The following is a 19,011-nucleotide window of genomic DNA, read 5'->3' on the forward strand; positions in this document are numbered from 1 at the left end:
GATTTTGTTAGCTAACGGCTAGCACTGACCATCTGTGACAGGCTCAAGACCTTCCATGAATGATGTTTTGCATACAGCATAGCAACATAGCATCTGGCTGCTTTTAATAGTTAATATTGATTGATTTATTTGCTACTTAAACTTGGGGAAACATTTCAAAGATATAACACATGGGAGACATGCATCCGATGAAGTGAGCTGTAGCTCATGAAAGCTCATGCTCAAATAAATTGGTTAGTCTCTAAGGTGCCACAAGTACTCCTTTTCTTTTTACATGGGAGACTGATTTCTTACCATTAACATCTGTCTCAAAACGTTCTTTGCAAGTTATAATAATTACAACATGGCATAGTGTTCAGAAAGTGAGGTGTGGAGTGAGATCTATACCCTGCCACAGACTCAGTGGCCTTGGTCAAGTCTCATAACTGCTGTGTGCCTCGGTTTCCCCATGTGTAAAATGTCAATAACACCTAGCCCCTGGGGATGGGGCTGCAAAGTTTAATTCATTGTTTGTAAAGTTCTTTGAGAGCGGTTACTACAGTCTTAGACTGGCATTTTCAGAGAAGCCTAACCTTAGGTTCCTTTGAAATGCTCAGCCGTAATAAAGTCAAAGAATTCTTTATACCTCTTTTTCCTTTTCCCTTTCTTTCTTCCTTTTCATCCCAATCCTTGCCTGCTTTGCCTGCATTTCACTCACTCCTCTCTCCCTGCATGGGTAGCTTCATGATCACCCTGAACCGCTCCTTCCCTATCTTCATGGTGCTGGCTTGGATCTATTCAGTCTCCATGACAGTGAAGAGCATTGTGCTGGAGAAGGAAATGAGACTGAAAGAAGCCATGAAGAACCGGGGAGTTACTAATGGGGTTATCTGGTACACCTGGTTCCTAGACAGTTTCATCATGATGTCTGTGAGTGTGTCTCTCCTAACAGCACTAATTACGGTAAGGATTAACTTGGGAGTGACTTTAGAAAGCCCCAAACCTGCAGTTCATGTTTGCACTGTTAATATTAGCTGTCCATCAAGAAACAATAACTATACATAAGGAGACCAGAACCACTGGTGGTCTACTCTGATTTTAGCACGTAGAATGATCATTCTTGTAAGCAGTCCTCCAGGCTGCATCAGCACTTGGCAGAGACAGAGCGAGATAAATTCACTAATGAGACTTATTGTAAGACTGTCTGCACGAGGATGCGTCAGGCCTGATTACACTGACAGGTCATGTTCCATTTGTTGCATTTCCAGTATACAGGGCAAGTCTTTCAATAAGTATCACTGCTTCAAACGTAGAAGATCTCAATCTGAGGAATTCTTATCTTTTCATTCACTGTCTGAGTCATTTATCATAGGCTGTGCTTGCCTGCTTTGAAACTAAGACACTATCACAAATGGGGGAGAGAGGCACCAGAGACTGACTCAAGCCTAATGTATCCCTCACTCCCTGGCAAGAACTCTCCTGGCTCCTTAGTCTCAGAATTGCTGCTTTTTCAAAGTGGCTTATGTTAGAATTGGACCCAATTTCCAAAGCCACCCAACCCTTTTCTAGATGATAGACTAACTGTTCTTTAACTGAGCTAGAGTGATTGGTTCCTTAATGGGTGCTGCTCTGGCAGGGAAGAGTTACCTGACATTTTCCCCACTGCACTGAATTGTTACAAATACGGAGTCAGAATTCAGTCTGCTCTCTCTAATCAATCCTGTCCTCATAAGCTCTCCCAGTGTATTTGCACTCTTAGGGCTTGTCTACACACACAGGGTACTGGTATAGTTAAAGTGGTACAAGCTTCTTAGGGTGGAGGTTGTTATACCACTATAAATGTATTTATACCAAAATAATTGTTCCACTACCCATGGGGGACCCGGACTAGCTATCCCAGTACAACTGCATCCACGCATGGAGCTGCACCAGTATAACTCTGTTGGTAAAAATATCACACCTTTAACTGGCCTAGTTATACTGGTACAAAAATTGTGTGGAGATCAGCTCTTAAGGAACAAAGCAGCCCTTCTCCCTCTAGGAGTAAGCTGACAGTCAGCTGAGACCACACTCTTCAGTAAGAGGGGACATTAAAGATTCAAAAGCATTAAGGAAGAAAGGTCAACACAAGTTCATCCAGTGGGTTACTTTCTACACAAAGGATTCTGGGAGATCTTAGTCATCCTCTTCAGCCCTCACAGGCTCTGGGAATGTGAATGTAATTCAAGTGCAGAATATAGTGCTTTATAATCTGCCTACAAGCTTTTCTTTTTAAATGTGTGTCAGCCAACTTTCCCCATAACCTCTCTCCGGTGTGGGGTCCCGGGGAGAAGAATGGGAATTTGTTCTGATAGTTCAGACAATTTTATTTTAACAGAATTGGTTTCCATGCAGACATGTCTCACTTGGATTTGTAGGGTTGTAATGTCTGCAGGGAACTTTCCTTCAATGCAGAGGGAGAACATCAGATTTTTGTCTGTAACAAAGACAACAGAGAGCCATCAAATAGAACTCTGAGCTGGAAAACCAGTGAGACTGGCAACAATGCCAGGTACCTCAGAGCCAGCGAGCAGGGATGAAATTAGACCACTGACTTACTTTAGCTGTGATTTTTTTTTAATTGTAAAAATGCCTGGAGAGAGAGGTTAAATAGATTAGGTAGAGTGGGTAGTTTAAATCGATTAACCATTATAACTCTGGTACCAAGGGTAGTTCTGAGCCCTGCTGCTAGCTTGTGAGACAGCAGTGTACCTAAACTCATTTGGTTTCCTTTGGTTACAGTGTGGCAAGGTGCTTCACTACAGCAATCCTCTCATCCTCCTCCTGTTTCTGCTGACGTTCACCACAGCCACCATAATGCAGTGTTTCTTGCTCAGTACCTTCTTCTCCAAAGCTAACTTGGCAGCCGCCTGCAGCGGAGTCCTCTACTTCACCCTCTACCTGCCCCACGTCGTCTGCTTTGCGTGGCAGGACCGCATGACTATTAACCTGAAGATTATGGCAGTAAGGCGCCTTTTGCCTCCCTCTTTGAAAATCTATGACCTCAGGCTCTCTCTGGCTGTATAATTCCTTTGTCTTGACTTTCTTGTGCCCCTGTCTCTGTCTCTCTAGTCAGCGTGCGAGTAACTGAGAGTACAGGACCTGGTAAAGAGGAAGAGACCTGAGCCACCGTCCTCCCTCCTTATGATGGTTTTGCACTGGGGAAACTCAACTGACTTCAGTGGAGTTACTCCTGACTCAGAGGGACACTATCAAGTAATTTAGGCTGAGAAGTTAGATATCTAGGGGAATAAGCCTCTGACAAACCGTAGTCACTAGAATGGTTTACATGGCTTTTTTTAAAAAGTTCAGTAAAACTAGTCTTTTTGATGTAGACATGCCCCTGCAGTGTTTGCAACCTGTACCTCGCTGCAGTGTGCTGTAGCAGGAGAGCCAGCAAGTGCAACCAGCTAGAAACAAATAGGTGCAAAATGTAAGTAAACAGAGGAAGTGGTGAAGATGCAAATTATCATTTTAAAATGATTTTAGATTTAAATGTGCCAACTGTATTTTAACACAAGTGCGACAGAGCTATTGTAACGTGATTTTTAACTGACTTTTAAATTCACTGAAAGCTGTTTTCATTCAAACATTTGTATTCCTGTGAGCATTTGCCAACCTTTAAAAAGTGCATGTGTTTATATAAATAAAATTTGGGGCTCAAATTGACTTGAAAATGTCCCCTTTAAACTAGATATGGGCCAAATCCAGAACCTCAAAGGCAAACTCCTTTGATTTGCAGAATACATTGTGGTCCCATCTGTATTACAATTGTTGGCATAGTGGTTTGACTGGTACTCTAACTCTGCTGTAGATCAGGCTCTCTAACTGCACAGGACAGAGAATAGGGGTGGGCAAACTACAGCCTGGGGGCCACATCCGGCCCTTCAGATGTTTTGATCTGGCTCTCAAGCTCCCGCCAGGGAGCGGGGTCCGGGGTTTGCCCCGCTCTGGTGCTCCAAGCGGGGGCTTGCCCCACGGCTCCCGAAAGCAGCAGCATGTCCCCCCGTGGCTCCTATGCGTAGGGGCAGCCAGGGGGCTCCGCATGCTGCCCCCGCCCCAAGCACCACCCCCGCAGTTCCCATTTGCCAGGAGCCATGGCCAATGGGAGCTGCAGGAGCGGTGCCTGCGGACTGGGCAGTGCGCCGAGCTGCCTGGCTGGGCCTCCGCATAGGAGCTGGAGGGGGGACATGCCACTACTTCTAAGAGCTGCTTGAGGTAAGCGCCGCGGAGCCTGCACCACTGACCCCCTCCCATGCTCCAACCCCTGCCCCAGCCCTGATCCCCCTCCATCCCTTCAAGCCCATTGGTCCCAGCCTGGAGCACCCTTCTGCACCCCCAGCCTCTCATCCCCAGCCCCACCCCAGAGACCATACCCCCAGCTGGAGCCCTCAACTCCCCCCCCGCCACCCCTCCCAGCACTCCAACCCCCTGCCCCAGCCTGGAGTCCCCGCCCGCACCCCCAGCCAGAGCCCTCACCCCCTCCCACACCCCAGCCCCCAATTTCGTGAGCGTTCATGGCCCGCCATACAATTTCCATACCCAGATGTGGCCCTTGGGCCAAATAGTTTTCCCACCCCTGGGATAGAGCATTTCAGGTTCTGTAGATGAAGGCAATAAAACTGGATCAAGGACCTGATCCTGTGAGAAGCTCAATGCCCTTAACTCTGGAGTATTAACAGGATTTTAGGGTGCTGAAGTCGATGGAATTACACTGGTGTAAAAGAAGGGAATCGGGCCCTTGCTGACGGAAACCAGGATGGGAAGCACTGGCAAAACAAGAGTTTCCCTGTGTTTTGTGTTGTGTTTGGGTTTATGTTGCTTGTTTAGAGCTTCACAGACTGAAATAGAGCTGGTTGGATTGGTGTGTGTGCGTGTGAGATTTTCCCATGGAAAATGTCAACGTTTTGTAAAAAATCAAAAACTGGGAAAATTTCACCTAAAAACTGAAAATTTTGTTTCACAGATCCAATCACAGTGGCGCAGGCCTCCATTCTGTATGGGCTGTGCCAGGCTACATCTGCTGTGATGCAGCATAGTGTCCCCTCTCGCTGAGCTGTTGCAGTGCATCATGGAAAATGGTGGCCAGAGATTATGCTGGTTTGGTTGAACAAGAACTGTGTAAATCAACTGGAAACCCCAAAAGGGCGGGGGTTGTGGTTTTGCTGAGGCTGGGTCTTCTGTGAATTTTCCCTTCTGCTGCACAAACACTGTCACTCCATGCACACCGTAGAATTCCTTTGCCTGGGTATTTCTTGTGCCCTCATGTATCTCTCTTGTCAATGTGAGAGTACAGTACACCTGGTAAAGAAGAGGAGACCTGAGCCACCATCCTACATTTTATTTCATACAAATATTTCATTCTGCTGAGGCTGACAAGACACTTTTTGAATGAGCTCAAACTGCCAAAGTCATCTCCATTAGTCTCCATATGGAGAGATAACAAATGAGTTACACCCTCATGTGAGCAGATGCTGCTCCACTGAAGTCAATTGGAGCTGAACCTGTTTACGCCAGGGTTAAATTTGGATCATTGTGTCTAAGTCCTTCATAGAGCTGCCACCAGTCCTGAGATTAAAGGTGTCCCAGTGTTCTTTTCCGAATACTTGACTTTCCAGTCCTACTGTACCTTAGATTGTGTTTAAAATAAAACCCTTTCCTTCTGCTAATCTTGATCATTCGTGTGCACAACCAAGTTTCATACTTCAACTCAAAAAGTATTTTTTTTATTGATGTGGGCTTTCCCCTTGCCTGAATCCCTATTATTTCACCTTTATTCCAGAGCTTGCTTTCTCCAGTGGCTTTTGGATTTGGTACAGAATACTTGTCACGCTATGAAGAGCAAGGTGTTGGGCTACAGTGGAACAATATCAGGACTAGTCCTCTGGAGGGAGATGAATACAGTTTTTTCTTCTCCATTGAGATGATGCTTTTTGATGCTTTGCTCTATGGAATGCTCACATGGTACCTTGAAAATGTTTTTCCAGGTATGTCAATCTCCCATTCATATGTGGTAGTGGTTGTAAATAACACTGTCCTAAATTAATCTCTAACTATTAGGGAGTAGAATAGGACTTTAATGGGGGGAGGGGAAGATTACCCCACATCTGCCTGTCTTCTTGCATTTTCCTCTGATGTAGCTGGTGCTGGTCCCTGTCCGACACAGAATATCGGATCAGATGAACCACAAGTCTAATCTAGTCTGGAACCATTTTTGTTTTTTTGCATTTCCTTTTTCTCACTTTTTCCTTTCCATAATGTGTTTTTCCATTTTGCAAGTGAAAAGGGTGGGGAGAAAGGAAAACAGATTTTTGTGGTGTTTTTGGTCAAAAAAGGGAACATTTAATAAAACAATCTCTTTGCAAAATTTTTATGCTTGTAAAATGCCATTTTTCATCAAAATTCTTTTTCATTTGAAAAATTTTGACGTGCTGTAGTGAAAATGTTTAAGCCCTGACAATGCACTTTGAAGCACAAAATACAAACTACAAGCGCCTGACTCACTACTGTGCTGTGGCTCCTTTATGTTAGCTGTTTCTTCTGGTGTGGTTATAATTCCTGTGGAGCATGAGACAAACGGTTCTTCTCACTGACTAGATGGTCAGGAACATTCCCTAAGGGGTTTTTTAAGGCTTTTATAGAGAATCCTGGGTGTGATGTTAGCAACATGGTACAAATTAAGAAGTGAGTGTTTCATGGGCAAGAGCATTTCCTTGTAGCTTAAAAAAAGTTGTTTAGCCTCATGTTAAACATGACTGAAATACTACATTAAAAGCTGTAGAAGCAATGGGGTTGCCTTTGAATGGATTTGCTGCTCTAGCACACATACCATAGCTCCACTGCCTGTTGTTGAAGCAGGTGGCAATGGTTAGCCAAACTTCAGAGTGTGGAGGGTTATTCTATTAGGAGGAGAAATTGATCATGTGGTCCTGTTTAATTACAAAGAACATACAGTCCTATATCTGGTTTCAGAGTAACAGCCCTGTTAGTCTGTATTCGCAAAAAGAACAGGAGGACTTGTGGCCCCTTAGAGACTAACCAATTTATTTGAGCATAAGCTTTCGTGAGCTACAGCTCACTTCATCGGATGCATATTGTATGTATATGATTAAGTGGAAATCATATACATACAATCATTGCAAAGTTCTTGTATCAGGTTTGAAGCAGTGACGGAATAAACTGCTTGTTTGCAAAAAGTTTCTCTGGAAATTACCCAAACAGCTAGGGGAGTCATCCAGTCCTTGTTTAGAGCTTTCCTTGTTAGAAAGCCAATCCAGAGAAATGAAGTGTAAATGAGCAGGCATTCTAGTAACTATCACACAGAAATAGACTACACAGCAGTGTTTATTGCAAATCTTACTGCTGATTTTGAGTAAGTGGCAGAAGACACTATGTAGGCAGGCTCACAAAGAATAAGACTTTAAACATAGAGGACCAGATTCTTAGCGGGTGTAAATTGCCATCACACCACATTTTTTAGTTGTTTTTCCTGGAAAGCTGCATGTTGAAATTTTGGCCTGAGCTGCCTCTTAATTTCATTTTGATGCCTGTTGTGCATTCAGGCCCAGTGCGATCTTTGTAAACATGATGAGCTTTTCACCCATTCAGTCTCTAGAATTTTGAAGGGGACTTCAAAAAGAAATCATTGCTTGGGGTCAGGAGCCTACCTGCTGGAATTGGACATTTCTTGGCAGCTAGTGCCTGGTCTTAAGGGTTCAAACTAGCCCAAGGCAGGGGGTAGCTGAATTCCTTAATTAAACCAGATTATGCTTTAGAAAACTAAAGTTAGCTCCGATCACACATAATGTGTTTATTTCCCCTCCCTTTCCCAAAATATTTGGAAACTGGGGTTATTCTGTTGGAAGCATAGTGGGTAGCTGTGCTTTGTTAGATCTTCTAATATGTTGGAACAGGATTGCTAATGAAACTCCAAGTATTGATATTTACATTATGAAAGTTGCATACCTGAGTTCCAGCCCATAGAAGAATGTGGACTCTCTGTATGGACTGGGTCTGTTTGTGTTTTAGGGGAGTATGGGATACCACGGCCTTGGTATTTCCCTCTGCAGGAGTCTTACTGGTTTGGGTCTGGCTACCCAAAAGCTGAGAAAACAGCAACTGCCGATGGTGAGTTATTTGAAAACTCTGGTGCTCGGAAATAACTTCAAAACCCACTGATCCGTTTAGAGGTGAATACATTGTACATTCATTATGTGAGCCACTGAAAAGATTAGAGACAGACGTACAGTGGGAATCTTAGCAGGTGGCTTTGAACTCTGAGTGGCCCACTATTATTAGAGAGTTATTAGAGGATGAGTCATTGTTCCATCGGAGGGCTTTTAAAGCATGCATAATTTAGCTGGGAACATCAGAGCCACATCTCTCTAATTCATGCATATGAGGATATTTGATGAGCTGTTATTACCCAACCTAGAATATTGGTGACTTGAGTCACAATGGATATGATACTGATTTTAATTACACTATGTTTACACTGGGGTTACACCTCTCACTCTGGACCTGAGTCTCTCCCATTTACTTTGTCATCAGTGTAACTATTAACTTCAAAGGAGCTACTCCTGATTTACACTAGAGTGAGATCAGAATTGTGCCCCTTTTGTGTGTATGTGCACACATGTATGTATATATAGCCTATTTTGAGAATGCCTATCTAAGCACTCCTAATTGATGCTAGTGAATTAAGAACGGCATCTGGCTCATTGTATTTTCATAGAAATACAGTAGAGCCTCAGAGTTATGAATACCAGAGTTATGAACTGACCAGTGAACCACACACCTCATTTGGAACTGGAAGTGCGCAATCAGGCAGAAGAGACCCCCCCCCCAAAAAAAATCACAAATACTGTACAGTACAATTCTGTGTTAAATGTAAACTACTAAAAAAATAAAGGGAAAGTTTAAAAAAAGATTTGACAAGGTAAGGAAACTGCTTCTGTGCTTATTTCATTAAAATGAAAATGGTTAAAAGCAGCATTTTTCATCTGCATAGTAAAGTTTCAAAGCTGTATTAAGCCAATGTTCAGTTGTAAACTTTTGAAAGAACAACCATAACCTTTTGTTCAGAGTTACGAATATTTCAGAGTTACGAACAACCTCCATTCCCAAGATGTTCGTAACTCTGAGGTTCTACTGTAACGGGCAGAGAGATGAAGGAATCATTCTTTGCCTGTTTTTGCATGGTCATTCTACTCATCACAATATGACCCCTCGTCAGCTCTGATGGACTGTTTGCAAGGGGTCTGGGCACAAGAAGTTGCTTCTAGACCAGAAGGGTCTAATCTCCTCTGCAAACATTCTGAAATTCCCCTCCCAGTCTGCCCACATGTTGGGGTTGAGAGGAAAGAAACAGCAACATTGATCTCTTTAAAGGGGATTTATATTGTGGTATGTTCTGAACTGAATAAACAGCTTTCCCACTGTGAGGGGAATTCAGAATTACAGAGGTTGGCCTGGATATTTTTTTTAACAATTTCTGAATTTTATTTTTAGTACAAATTTAGATCCTAGGTGGATACAGTCTCATCATGGGCATAAACTCCATCAATTTTCAGAAGGGCAGTGTGCTCCCTCTGGTTTTGGAGGCCATGCTTATAGCCAGCAAAAATGGCTTTGGACCACAGTCTCCCAGACATGGTGTCTTCCTGAAGTCCTGCTCCCAGCAGGCCCCTGCGCCTTCGACCCAAGATGCTAGAGTCCATTCTCTGTCTCTGCTTCGTTGCACCCATCAGCCAAAGAGGCACTGGGTGCAGGGGAGCGAACTACATTGTATATAGGTGTGGAGGGAGATTTTCAAAGGCACAAATAGGAGGTGGGCCATGCATTTCCCTTTGGCTCTTTTGAAAACTCCACACTTATAGCATAGAGTCACTTAGAGGGTTTTAGCATTTAGCACATACCTTTGGGATGCCCCTCAATACTAATAGAAAAATATTTTTACTTTCAGAGTGTTCGTAATGCCCCATAAGTGCTGTATTTTCTGCCAGGTGTGCCTAGGAGAGGGGTAGACAGGGAGCCTTTAAACTCTAAAGTCTTCTGGTATAGGTTTCTTTATAGCACTTTTCAAATTGTTCAAGTGAAGTGTTACTGCCTAAATGAAATCTGAGCATTTGCCCCAAGCAGCAGTTCATTTTCCAGGATCAAAATTATTTTGAAAAAATTGACACGTCATAATTATGGATGATGAATTACATGTAGTAATCTGGAGAACCTAGTGCTGCTCTTGGCTAGAGGGAAAGGATATTATCTCAGGTAACCTTAGGACAGGCCCCTACTGGATCACAAGAATTCAGTCTGTCATAACTCACCCCCTCCTCTTTTCTAGAGAAGGTAAAACTGAAAAGATCTTAGATCTCTGAGGAATCGCTCCATGGGAAGCACATAATAGTTCATCTATTTGAAGGACTAGGGTCCTTTAGTTCTTCAGCTTATTAAATTAGCTTCTCCCACAGCCCTGCCACATCTGGGTCACAAGGGCAACAATTATAATGAACAATTATATCTTTCTTCCTTTAGAGAAGCTGTCATGCACTAGGAAAAACATGGGGTGGGGGGGAGGAAAATGCCAGGAAATCCAAGAGCAAATAAGGCTATGTCTACACTTAGAGCTAGGGGTGTGATTTCTAGCTTGAGCAGACATACTCACACTAGTGCTTATTGAGCTAGCATACTAAAAATAGTAGTGTCACTGGAGTAACACGGTCAGTGGTGAGCAGCAGCATGGTCGAGCTGCCCAAAATATGCACCCACAGGGTCTGGGTAGCGTTGTGCTCAGAGCAGCTAAGTCGCTACTGCAGCTACACTATTTTTTGCTCACTAGCTTGATGAGAGCTGGTGTGAATATGTCTATTTGAGCTAAGAATCACACCTCTAGCTCCAAGTGTAGACATAGCCAGAGGCCTGGTTTACAATAGGAAATAAGGAAAAATCCACACTGCTGAGTGATGCAGTTAAACCGACCTAACCCCAGTGTAGACAGCGCCAGTGGGAGAATTCTCCCATCAACCTAGCTTCCACTTCTCAGGGACATGACCTACCTACACCAACAGTAGAAGCCCACCCATGGTGTGGTAGCATCTTCAATGAAGTGCTGCAGTGTTTTAAGTGTAGACAAGCCCTAAAATGCTAAATCAACCTGATACATTTTAAAACTAAGTAGTTGTACCCGTGTATTCCTATGGCAATTAAGTTGCTTAGGGTATGTCTCTACTGCAGCCAGGAGCGTGCCTCCCAGCATGGGCAGACAGGCCTGAGATAGCTGCGCTCAGGCCAGCACCCTAAAAATAGCAGTGTGGACATTGCAGCATGGCAGCAGTCTGGGCTAGCCATCTGAGCTCAGACCCAATGGGTCAGGCGGGCTTGTACTCGGTGGCTAGCCCAAGCCACCACCCATGCCACAACGTCCACACTGCTATTTTCAGTGTGCAGAGTTAGCACAAGACTGTTTACCTGGGCTGGGAGGTGCGCCTCCAGCTACTGTGAAACCTGCTTATGGGGTCTAATTGTGTACCACTCAACTCCGTTAGAGTTTTTCCATTGCCTTTAATCGGAACAGGATTGGGCAAGACTAAACTCTGATATAATGAAAATTTAGGTATAGACTGATAGTTCCAGATCATTTCAATGTATTGCAAAACAGTGAACCTCTCCTTCTAGCTACGTTGTGGGGGGGGGGGGGAACCCATCCTAGGACACACTGTTCTTGCTTCCCTTGTCCCCCCTCCACATAAATTCATGTAGCTGCTTTCCTTCCTAGAGATATGATCGAAGCACATGATTGGGAACTGCATGCTAACTCTTTCACTCTGCCCTTGGTTACATCACTTAACCTCCGGATCCCCACCTGCAAAATAGGGATCTAACAGGGAGGGGTTTCTGAAGAATATAGTCTGCAGTTACCAACACAGTCAGTGCATATCAGACCTTATGCTTTAGGACATAAACCAGCCCACTAAGCACCTGGGATTAGGAAGAAACTTCCGCCATGGAATTGAAAAGATGTCAGTCTTGCCTCTGTAGTACCTGGTCTTGAGTACTTGGAAGAGAGGATATTAGGCTAGGTGGATCATTAGTCTGATAGGTCAGAGTGCAATTGCTATGTTCCTAATGTCACTGAAAGTCTTTGATGATGAATAATGCTAAGAGCTAAGTACTGTTGTAATTTATTACTATCTCACTTCTCCCAATACATCTCCAGAGATGATGGTAATCTTTAAATTAACTTTTGGTTAATGTAGAAAAAAGTCCCAGGAAAGAAGGCAGTCCAGCCTGGAAGGCCCCAGGAGAGGAAAAGACTGCAATCATGAGGGAGGAAGCAGATGAGCCTGAAAAGGTGGAAGAACAGAGTGACAACCAGAGGGAGAAGGATGGTAAAGAATCCAAATGTAAACACAAAAGAAAAAAAGAGCGCGCCAAGCAGGGGAAGCCTAAGGCAGAGGCAAAGGACAAAGATGAAATGACTAGTAAGGAGAGAGAGAGAGAGCAACCTGAGTAACCATGACACTTTGTGAGAAACGTTTTAATCCCCAGGTACTTTGCAGAAGACCAGAATTGTGTACATGTGAGAAACAAGAGAAGCACTCCATGTTGGAGCATAGACCTGAGCCCTTATTTCTGAGAAAGCACAGAGCTGCCCACAAACCAGCAGTGATGGGTTGTATAGCCTATCCTGTGCTGGTTAGCTCCGATCTGCCACCAAGTCAGTGCTGTCCCAGGAGAGCGGGCAATGGTACTGCTGCTGGCAGCCCTCCACTGGGGTGCAGCTTTAATTTCTGCCAGGGACTCCACAGGTGCTCTGCCTCAAGAACTTTCTCAGGAGATGTGTTGAAACACCCAGCCACTGCACTGTTGCTCCTTGTGGTCCACAGCCACTTATCCTTTGGGCTGCTATGGCTACCTCTGGAGGAGAGTGTTCTACCATAAAGGCTCTACAGCTGGGTCTCTTCCAGTGGAAACCCATACTGTCTGTTCTTACAGCATGTTAGTACCCTTGCTAAGTGACACCTGAGGGACACACATGCTGGCTTGCTCGGGTTAAATTGTGGCCATGACTTTAATACCAAGACTTGAGAGAGATGAGCTAAGATAAAGGCAAAAAATTCTCCCAAAACCCATCCTGCAGCAGGCCCTGTGTATGTAGGGGAATGGCTGGTTCCAAAGGGATATATGTGAATTGTTCTGTCTCTACGGTGTGATGCTGACATTAGCTCCCATCTAAACATTCCTGAATAAGACCTGGTTGGTATTCAAGGGCCAGTGCCGCCTTCTGTGGGGAGACAGATGAGCTTTCTGCATGTGGTCCCCAGAGGAATCCATGGCAGCAAGCTGGTGATTGCACAGCAGATTCCACCACCACAGACAGCTAAGGGCTCAGCTCTCAGACTCTCTTGAAAAGCTAGAGGTAAAACTGGGGTCATGAGAGCTCATCCTCATGTAGGTATTGATGACCTGCATTCAGAGTGAATGGAAACAGGACAGTGCTTCAAAAGGAACAAGCCGGGCAAGGGGCAAAGGTCATTTTAGCAAATCTGCTTCTAGTACCTCTTTATCTTTGCTTTGCTCTGCTCATCAGCTCCCAAGTTCCAGCAGCTCTGAAACTGCAGTAACAGGGGCTTTGCCTGTCACTAAAGGGAACAGCCTGCATTCCCCATTTTTGGCATGAGGTCTCCAGCCAGCTACATAGTAACTGGTGTGTGTGAACAGTACACAATAAAACAATCGCAAAGTTCAATTCAAAGTTCTACTTACCAGTAGGAGGGGCAGGGGCACTCTCAGTGGGATTCAGAGCTGGCATGAGTGGGTATAACTGGAGTTGGACAGTGGTGCAAAGGATAGATGAACTAGCAATAAGCCAATCCAGTTCAAGACAGCAGGGCACAGTCTAATGACTGGCATGAGATAAATCTGCCTTAGCTGGTGAACTTCAGGCAGTTTGCACTAAGCCCTCATCTACATTCCCAACAAACAACACAATGTTATCAACATCCACCTGTAGAGTCAGGAGAATGACCAGTCCTTAGCCCCACGGGAAAGCCAGCAGAGCAGAGGCGTCAGGATGGCCACAAAAAAGGTGCAGAGTTTGGGGATAGACCCTCAGAACACATGCATTAGCCTGAGTCCAGGAGTTTTACAGGCAAACGAGAAATGAACTCATGTCAAATGTAAGACTTGTGGTGGGAACTTGACCAATGTTCCCTGCAGATCAAGAAGAGTCAGGCTGCTGGAATCTGTGTGTGCGTGCTCCTGTCTTAGCATTCAAACACGCACCAGGTACTCCAGGGTGTTTGGACTCAATCCAGTGAAGTACTGAGAGCCCTCGACTCCCTCGTGGTGCAAGACCCAAAGAAATGGTCTGCTGTGTCTTGTATTACAAAGCTGCACAGTCCAGTCCTGTGATTGTAGCTGCTCTGCAGTGCCCAATAGACCCACCCTGCCACTTGGTGCTCCTCTGCTAGCTTTGTTTAGAATGGTAGACCCATGGGAGTTGCTGATGGAGACGGGGCTCACCAACAGGATTGGCCACACCCAGGCAGCCTGGACTGCACCTCAGTACAGCCCTTCTGGGGGCTGAAAAGTGAAGTAAATCACAATTGCAGAATAACCCTCCCTGCAAATCCTTAAATGCGTTATGTAAATAGAAGTGCACAGGGTCTGTAGCATAAATATTCTCAACTCCTATCATTTGTCTTCATGTTTAATTTCCTTCAGATGGTCTTTGCTTTGCCTAGAACTTCATGGTGAAGTTTAAAATTATGCTTTTGTGATCCCTAGAGGAAATTCACCCCTGTGCAGAGCTCATCTTAAGTGGTACCTAGATCTTGGGCTGGCCCTCTGCCCAGTGTGAATTTCACCCCACTAGGATTAAAAGGAAGCTTTATTAAAGGTTCACGAGGTACCTACATATCACAACCAGCATAGATCCAGATTGGGGTGTGGGAGTTTTTAAAGCGTCAGTGGATAAATTGTAACCAATACTTGCAATCCCCCATAACACAAGTCCGACCCCAGATGTACAGTACCTTCCCTCTTAACTTGTGTAAATTTGATTTTAAACATTAACTTTAATAAAAAAATTTTAACAGCCTAGAAAAATAAAAGAAAAGGGACATCTGGGCTGATGACTTGACTGGCTTAGCTGGAAATATAGCTCCATCTCCAGGCTGGTTTAATCTCCCAGCACACAGACAGACAATGAAACCTAAACAATGTCTTTCTGTCACATATGAACAAACACTAAACACAGTCACCTTCATCTGCCTGAGTGAGTTGTGTCTCCACAAATCCTCTCATTTACCCAGGTAAATAAGGAATAACTCTATGGATGTCAATAAATCTACCCCAGTTCAAAACTGGTATGAGGGGACAACTGGGACCTGGGACTTTGTGCTGTAGTTTACACTGTGATTGTGCTGCTGTAAGCAATGATGTGCTGAGAGCTGTGGCCAGAGTGTGGCTCTAACTCCCTTTTCATTCTTGATTTCTTGCCTTTCAAGTAAACACCTTTTTTGAACCTGAGCCTCCAGACCTGATCCCGGGTGTGTGTGCGCAGAACCTGGTGAAGATTTTTGCAGGCAGGCCCAAGCCAGCAGTGGATGGCATGAATGTTACTTTCTATGAGGGCCAAATCACAGCCTTCCTCGGCCACAATGGAGCTGGAAAGACAACCACCATGTAAGTGTTAGAAGAAGCTCTGGCTGTGTAAATCCAGGGCATTGCCCTGCTGCTCTGACCCTGAGTTCTGTAGAGCAGCAGGCTGATCTTTCCATTCTCCTAGCTTCTCTCTTTCCTAGCTACCACCTCTGCAACTAGCACGTAAGGACAGGTTGTCCCCATGTAGGGACATGCTGACTATAGAAAAGGGAGAGCATGAAATACACGACAATCCAATTTAAAACGGCCCTAAAAAGCCTGGGGTTACATGTGTTTTCTGTTTGTACCCAGCAGGTAATACCAAATCCACACATTAGTGATCTACCATACAGTCTCCAACTCCTTTCAGTCTACAGCAAAGCAGAGTGCAGGTCAGGAGGGCAGGGTAGCCCTTGTATAACCCACGGGCAGCACTGTTACATGACTGCATTCAAGGCTTCGAACCATTATTCTGGATCTCTGCCACAGGGAGACTCATTCTAGGTCATGTGTAGTCAGGGCTGGGGAAACTTGCCTGGAGAACTGGTTTGAAAAGTACAAGTTCAGGTTAACTTGACTTAAACACCGTTTGGCCAGCCAACAAGGACCAGATCAAACTCTTGTGCAAACCAAGTTTGGAGTCAGTTTTCTAGCCTAGGAGAGGACCATATAGACAATTGATACCAAACCCAGAACCACACACTAGCAGAGTTACTGTACGCATTCCCAGGGTCTCACTTGTGTATTTTATTAGGACTAGATTTAGATGTGTCCATGCTTCCCAGTGGGATTGTGTTTCAGCAACCACCGGAATAAGAAGTCGTCATGTGCCACCTAGTGGCCCATGAAAGAAGTGTCTCTGCATATGTGAAACCTAAGGACTGTCCATTTGCTTTTTTTTCTTGTGTTGTTTGACCAGATCAATCCTAACAGGCTTGTTCCCACCCACATCTGGAACTGTCCTGGTTGGTGGCAAGGACATCCAGATGCATATGGACTCAATTCGGCAGAGTTTAGGCATGTGTCCTCAGTACAACATCTTGTTTAATCAGTAAGTGCCATCTGATGCCATACTCAAGAACTGAGCCCCTTCCACCCTGTCTGGATGTTTGGGATGTCCCCGAAGCCCATGTTGTTTCTCTGTGCTCTTCTGGAAGTACATGTAACTCAGACAGAATCCTCCTTCCTTCTTCTCCTGTCAGTATTTCTGAAGGACAGATACTATTTTACCCTTTCTACAATCCCCAAGAGGAGACACATGGGGGGTGGAGGACATGCAGGTCATGTGCCCCCATCTCCCCCCAGATTTGTTGCTTGGTTTGTACTGATAATGCTCACATGGACTGAGCACGCTCAGTAACACTGCTGAAGCTGGCTGCCCACATTTTATTCCTCCCTCTCTCCCCACTATTGGCAGGCATGGGTCATCTGGGAATCCCCTACTTGCACTGGCTGGGCCCAAAGTTATTACTCAGGGGAAATAAGTGTTCCTGACATGGGTACTGCATTGTGGTAGGGCTTGGGAGGGACTTAACATGAGAATCAAAGCACACAATAATCCAGGGCCCAGTTCCTCAAAATCCTGGCAGTAGGCTGTGCTGATGGTTGGGGGTGCCATTTTGGAAAGACGGTAGGTGGATAGGCAGAGAAGCAGCAAGTGCAAGGAAGGTCAGGGTGATCCTGAGGAGTTGCAGGCCAGCCAATGTTGGCGCATGTAAGGGACAAACCAGTTCCTCTCCTCAAAGGGGGTAATGCTATAATGAACTGACTGATGTTGGACCATGCAACCTGGTTCTTCATTTAAACTGTCTCCATGTCTTCCTGTCTGATTTCTCAGCCTCACTGTAGCAGAGCACATCTTGTTTTATGCCCAGCTGAAAGGGAGGTCTCGAGAGGAAGCTGTGTTGGAGATGGAGATGATGCTGGAAGATATAGGTCTCCCCCATAAAAGAAATGAAGAGGCTCAAAACTTGTCAGGTGCCCAAGGATTTGTTCTCAAAATCTTCTGCACCGTTTTTGTTCTATTACCATTTTAGTTCCATGGGGACAAATTCTGCCAATGATTCACACTAAGTAGTCCCTTACCTCTTGAGTAGTGAATTGGAGCCCCATGAATTTCAATGGGCTTGCTCAAGCAGTGTGGGTGGCAGAATTTGTCCATAAGGCATCAGCTGTGAGTGTACCTGTGATGTATAAAACTTACTTTAATGATGCTGAATAAAAATATATATTTAAATACAAAAATATGTGTTCTCTTAACAACATAACGCAACCCCCACCACTATTCTGTGGTAATAGTCCAAAATGCAACACCTTCCCATACTGCTGCTTCAGTGTCCTGGGTGAATACCCTAGAATAATGTAATATTTTTATAAGGGCTGTTCATGTCATTTAAAAGGTAAAACTGTATGTAGTACAGTGTCAAGGAGGGGCAGCATGTGGGTGTAGTGATGGATACACCTATAAATGTCCAGAGTTGCAGGTTGGGTTAGATAAGTACTCAGGAGTTCTTATACTTCACTGATCTCTAGGTTCTGCAAATGTGGGCCGACAATATCATGAAAACAAACTTTCTTAGACCATCTCTAGAACTTCCTGCTTTGGCTCCAAGCTAGAACCAGAAAATGCAGACACTGCATGAAAATGAAAAGTAATGAAAAAATTAAGCTAAATTTTTGGAACTACAGCAAAAATGTGTGTATTTGTTCAAGTTCTGGGCCAAGGTTCAGGAGTGAGAGTGGTTCTTATTTTACCTGGTCTCTCTCCAGCAGACACAATCAGCCATCTATCATCACATGCTGCAATGTGTGCTGCTCTTCCTTCTCACTCCCACAGTTGTGTCCTTGCACTCTTTAGGTGGCATGCAGAGAAAGCTATCTGTTGCCATTGCCTTTGTTGGTGAAGCAAAGGTGGTCGTCTTGGATGAGCCCACCTCTGGAGTAGATCCATATTCCAGGAGGTCTATCTGGGATCTTCTACTGAAGTATCGCTCAGGTAACACGCTCCAGAGACGAAAACTTTTTAAGCCCTTTCACAAATAAGCATGTCTGTTGCATAAGCTTTTTTTAAAGTAAAGGGTATGAACATGCACAAACAGGTTACACGAGTGGTAAATTCACATAAGCCACTTGTCTCATGACCTGGGGGTTTACGGTGGAGGTCAGAAAAGCTAGAGATATGATATAGCAACTTAATGTTACAAGGAGAGAGCAGACTAAACTGTGCTCAGAGGGCCCAGTTCTGCTAATCTAACTCACACAGAGTAGAGTCATACTAGGCAAATGATCTAATTTATTTCAGTGGGACTCCTTAACAGTGTGAGGCACGACTCAGTGAGAGTAAGTGAG

At 44.6% G+C, this 19,011-nt stretch overlaps 1 protein-coding gene across 1 annotated transcript in view; it reads left to right on the forward strand.

The window, feature by feature from the left end:
* Positions 1 to 19,011, forward strand: part of ABCA4 (ATP binding cassette subfamily A member 4) — a 99,501-nt gene that overhangs the window by 41,707 nt on the left and 38,783 nt on the right. The window contains exons 14-22 of the mRNA XM_073358296.1: positions 720 to 942; positions 2,761 to 2,982; positions 5,801 to 6,005; positions 8,047 to 8,104; positions 12,273 to 12,331; positions 15,528 to 15,705; positions 16,583 to 16,714; positions 17,501 to 17,640; positions 18,521 to 18,658. Of these exons, the coding sequence (XP_073214397.1) occupies positions 720 to 942; positions 2,761 to 2,982; positions 5,801 to 6,005; positions 8,047 to 8,104; positions 12,273 to 12,331; positions 15,528 to 15,705; positions 16,583 to 16,714; positions 17,501 to 17,640; positions 18,521 to 18,658 (1,355 nt within the window). The remainder of the gene's footprint in view (positions 1 to 719; positions 943 to 2,760; positions 2,983 to 5,800; positions 6,006 to 8,046; positions 8,105 to 12,272; positions 12,332 to 15,527; positions 15,706 to 16,582; positions 16,715 to 17,500; positions 17,641 to 18,520; positions 18,659 to 19,011) is intronic.

The sequence above is a fragment of the Lepidochelys kempii genome, chromosome 8 (assembly GCF_965140265.1).
Source record: "Lepidochelys kempii isolate rLepKem1 chromosome 8, rLepKem1.hap2, whole genome shotgun sequence".
Classification (NCBI taxonomy): Eukaryota; Metazoa; Chordata; order Testudines; family Cheloniidae; genus Lepidochelys; species Lepidochelys kempii.